Source organism: Phalaenopsis equestris, unplaced genomic scaffold (genome assembly GCF_001263595.1).
Source record: "Phalaenopsis equestris unplaced genomic scaffold, ASM126359v1 Scaffold000787, whole genome shotgun sequence".
Classification (NCBI taxonomy): Eukaryota; Viridiplantae; Streptophyta; class Magnoliopsida; order Asparagales; family Orchidaceae; genus Phalaenopsis; species Phalaenopsis equestris.
This window is the reverse complement of record NW_018165227.1, coordinates 189,810-192,918: the sequence shown is the minus strand read 5'-3', so window position 1 is coordinate 192,918 and position 3,109 is coordinate 189,810. Positions and strand designations below refer to the sequence as shown.

The 3,109-nt window shown below is 33.2% G+C and overlaps 1 protein-coding gene across 1 annotated transcript in view; it reads right to left on the bottom strand.

Moving 5' to 3' along the window:
- LOC110031190 (probable serine/threonine-protein phosphatase 2A regulatory subunit B'' subunit TON2) overlaps positions 1-3,109 on the bottom strand; it is a 90,357-nt gene that overhangs the window by 75,699 nt on the left and 11,549 nt on the right. The window contains exon 5 of the mRNA XM_020734276.1: positions 1,932-2,030. Coding sequence (XP_020589935.1) covers positions 1,932-2,030 — 99 coding nt within the window. The remainder of the gene's footprint in view (positions 1-1,931; positions 2,031-3,109) is intronic.

Here is a 3,109-nt window from a genome sequence, read left to right as displayed (position 1 = left end):
TATATAGAGAGAGAGAGAGAGAGAGTGGGGGCAAAGGGGATTGCCACAAAGATTTAGCCTACAAGTAGATCGCTAATTCTCCATCCTGTGCTATTAATATATCTTAGTCTAGGCCTGCAAGAAATCAATCATGATCATAACAAAATTCAAATTCAATTAATTCCACAATAGTTTTAATATGTGATCAATCCTACAATATTGTCAATATGCCTCGTCCATTAAATTTTTGCAAAAAGATTTCAAAATATTGTTAGAAATGCAAATATGCATCTCTCTCTCTCTCTATAACTATAACTATAACTATATATATATATAAAGAGAGAGAGAGAGAGATAAAGTGGGGGCAAAGAGGGTTGCCACAGAGATTTAGGCTGCAAGTAGATCACTAATTCTACACCTTGTGCTATCAATATATCTTAATCTAGGCCTACAAGATATCAACCATGTTCATAAAAAAATCAAATTCAATAGATTCCACAATAGTTTTAATATGTGATCAATCATATGTTCAATAGCATCTTAAGTGGAGCAACTATATTGTGGGATACACCACTACTCTCAATCATAAATTACACTGATAAAATAAAATCTTCTGAGCAAGATAGCATTATATCTGTAATAAAATAATCTGATTTTTTGATAAATATTTCACCCGCAGAGTTTTTGTTGGGATCATTAATTTAAAAGTTTATCTTAACCATGCTTGACATCTAAGCAAGCCATTGCATATTCATGATTTTTTTTTCTTCCCAAGTTATATAGAGCAAATGAAGATCAATTGAATTTCAGTAAGCCAAGCAAGACCCAATCTAAGGTTTATCCATGCAAATCTGCTAGGGTAAACCCTATGTCAAATCAACCTAGATTAGAGCTCATTCAACTCAAATTATGTTTAACCAATTTAACCTATTAGGGAAGAATTTTTACTTCATGCCAATCATGGCTTTAAATTTGACATGGAATAAAAAATGATCAAGAAGCCTACAAAACCTTCCAAATTGAGTGGAGAGCCTTCCAGAAGAACCCAAAATTTTTCAGGGAGAAGAAAATAAGCTTTGCATAAAAAAATTCAGGTGAGAATCATGCTTATTATAAACTCAACTTTAAACTTGAATCAGCAAAACAATTGCTAACATGGCCAAACTAGAAGAAATTTCATGTCAACGGCCGTTACCTTATCCAAACTACTTGAGCCTAAATTTTTTAATGCTACTTCACATTTTCTTCTGTTCTCCAAGTCCATTTCAGCATTCTTAGTAAAGAAGATTTACATAGATATCACTCAATTCTTACGTATTAATGTATCTAACACCTAAACTTCAAATTTTACAAGCACGCCATCTTCCCTATGCATGAAAAGATGTATTTCACTTCTTAAAAATCAAAATGGTGGAATTTTTATGAGATGTGAAAGATTTGGGTAAATAAATGTAAAAATTAAAGTTTAGGTGGTAGATGTGTAAATACATAAGAATTGGATGGTATGTATTTGAATGTCCCTTTTAGTAGTTCTGCGTTGTGTTACACCAAATAAATTCACTGGTACTCTCTTAGAGAAGGAAGTTTACTTCACAAGAGCCCTCGCCATTATCATTAAGACATATAGGTAATGCCTGGGACCAGCAGGGAGTTCTTTCACTCGTTTTCAACAGAGAACAAAAGTGCTTATTGGCATTATATCAGACAAGTCCTTAATGATAATTCTAAACTATATCATTCTGAAATCTTACAATACTCTGTCAACTTGGGCTCACCCCTTTACATCTCAGCCTTTGCTTTTCTTTTCATATACCATGCCCAAATTATTTTGCTCAATTTGTTGTTGCATATATACAAACTAAACCACGTCAGAAACTGCACTTCACAAACTAAAGAGGCATAAACAGTAGAAATTGTAATAAGCAAGCATGAAACACTAAATAATATCACACCTTCTCCGCACCAGTAGCATCATCGATCACACAGTTTTCTCGTAAGCAAACCCACATAGCATCCAAGTCCTCGGCATTTAAAAGGAGTTCTGATTGTTTCTGCATGAAAATTGAGAAAGTAAACGTATGATCTAAAGCTAACAAAAAAAAAAGAAAGATTTACATGCATACCACTTAATTCCCATTTATTTTCAATTTTACATATCTAACACCTAAACTCCAAAACATGTATTTTACTTTTGATATACGGCATCTTACCTTATGAATGAAAAAATGTATTTTACTTTTGAAAATTTAAATTTGTGGTATTTTTATGTAATATGAAAGATGGACGGTATATGTTGAAATTCAGATTAATGCGGAATAAAGCAAAATTCAGAATTTTTCATTGATATGAAAGAGGGTAATAAATAACCGTTACATGAATCCTAGAATAGAAAAGATAATAAAAAGAAATAACATGAAAAGAAAAGATATCTCACATAATATCTCCAATAATCAAATCATATTAATTATTTGGAAAAAGGAAATAAAATAAAATAGGAAAGCATAAAAAAGGAAACGAAATAACTCTTTAATCCAAGAAAATAATTTATTCCACATAATTTTTCACAGGAAAAAATTATTTCCTATTATAACTCCTAATTCTCCCCCGCCAGATGAAACATGGTTAAAAATCATGTTCAACTTGGATTTAAAAACACCAAACAATGAGCGAGAAAGATCCTGAGAGATGGAACTTGAAGTCTTTGTCCCATATTGCGGTTGTCTTTAACTGCGATTTCTGCATTGTCTGTAGGTAGGAGGAAGGCTCTTACATGTAATGTTGCAGAGAAGTTTGCAAGGAAGTAGGCAACAACGATTGCAGTTCCTGCAGTGTCTATAGATAAACGAAAAGCTCCTAAGGTAATGTTGCAGGGGAGTTTGCAAAGAAGCAAAAAATTGTGATTGTGGAACTGCAATGTTTGTATGTAAACGGAAGACTCCTACAGGTAATGTTGCAGGGGAGTTTACTGGGAAATAGACAATCAATAGGAAAAGCAGCAGAGTATGACCTGCAGAAAAAAATCTCTAGAGGTAAGCCTCGCTACAAAAAAAAGGCTCCAGAGGACGTGTTGCGGGAAGAATTCAAGTGGAGGGCCTACTGCAGTGAAAGTTTCAGAGGAGAGTTTGTTGTA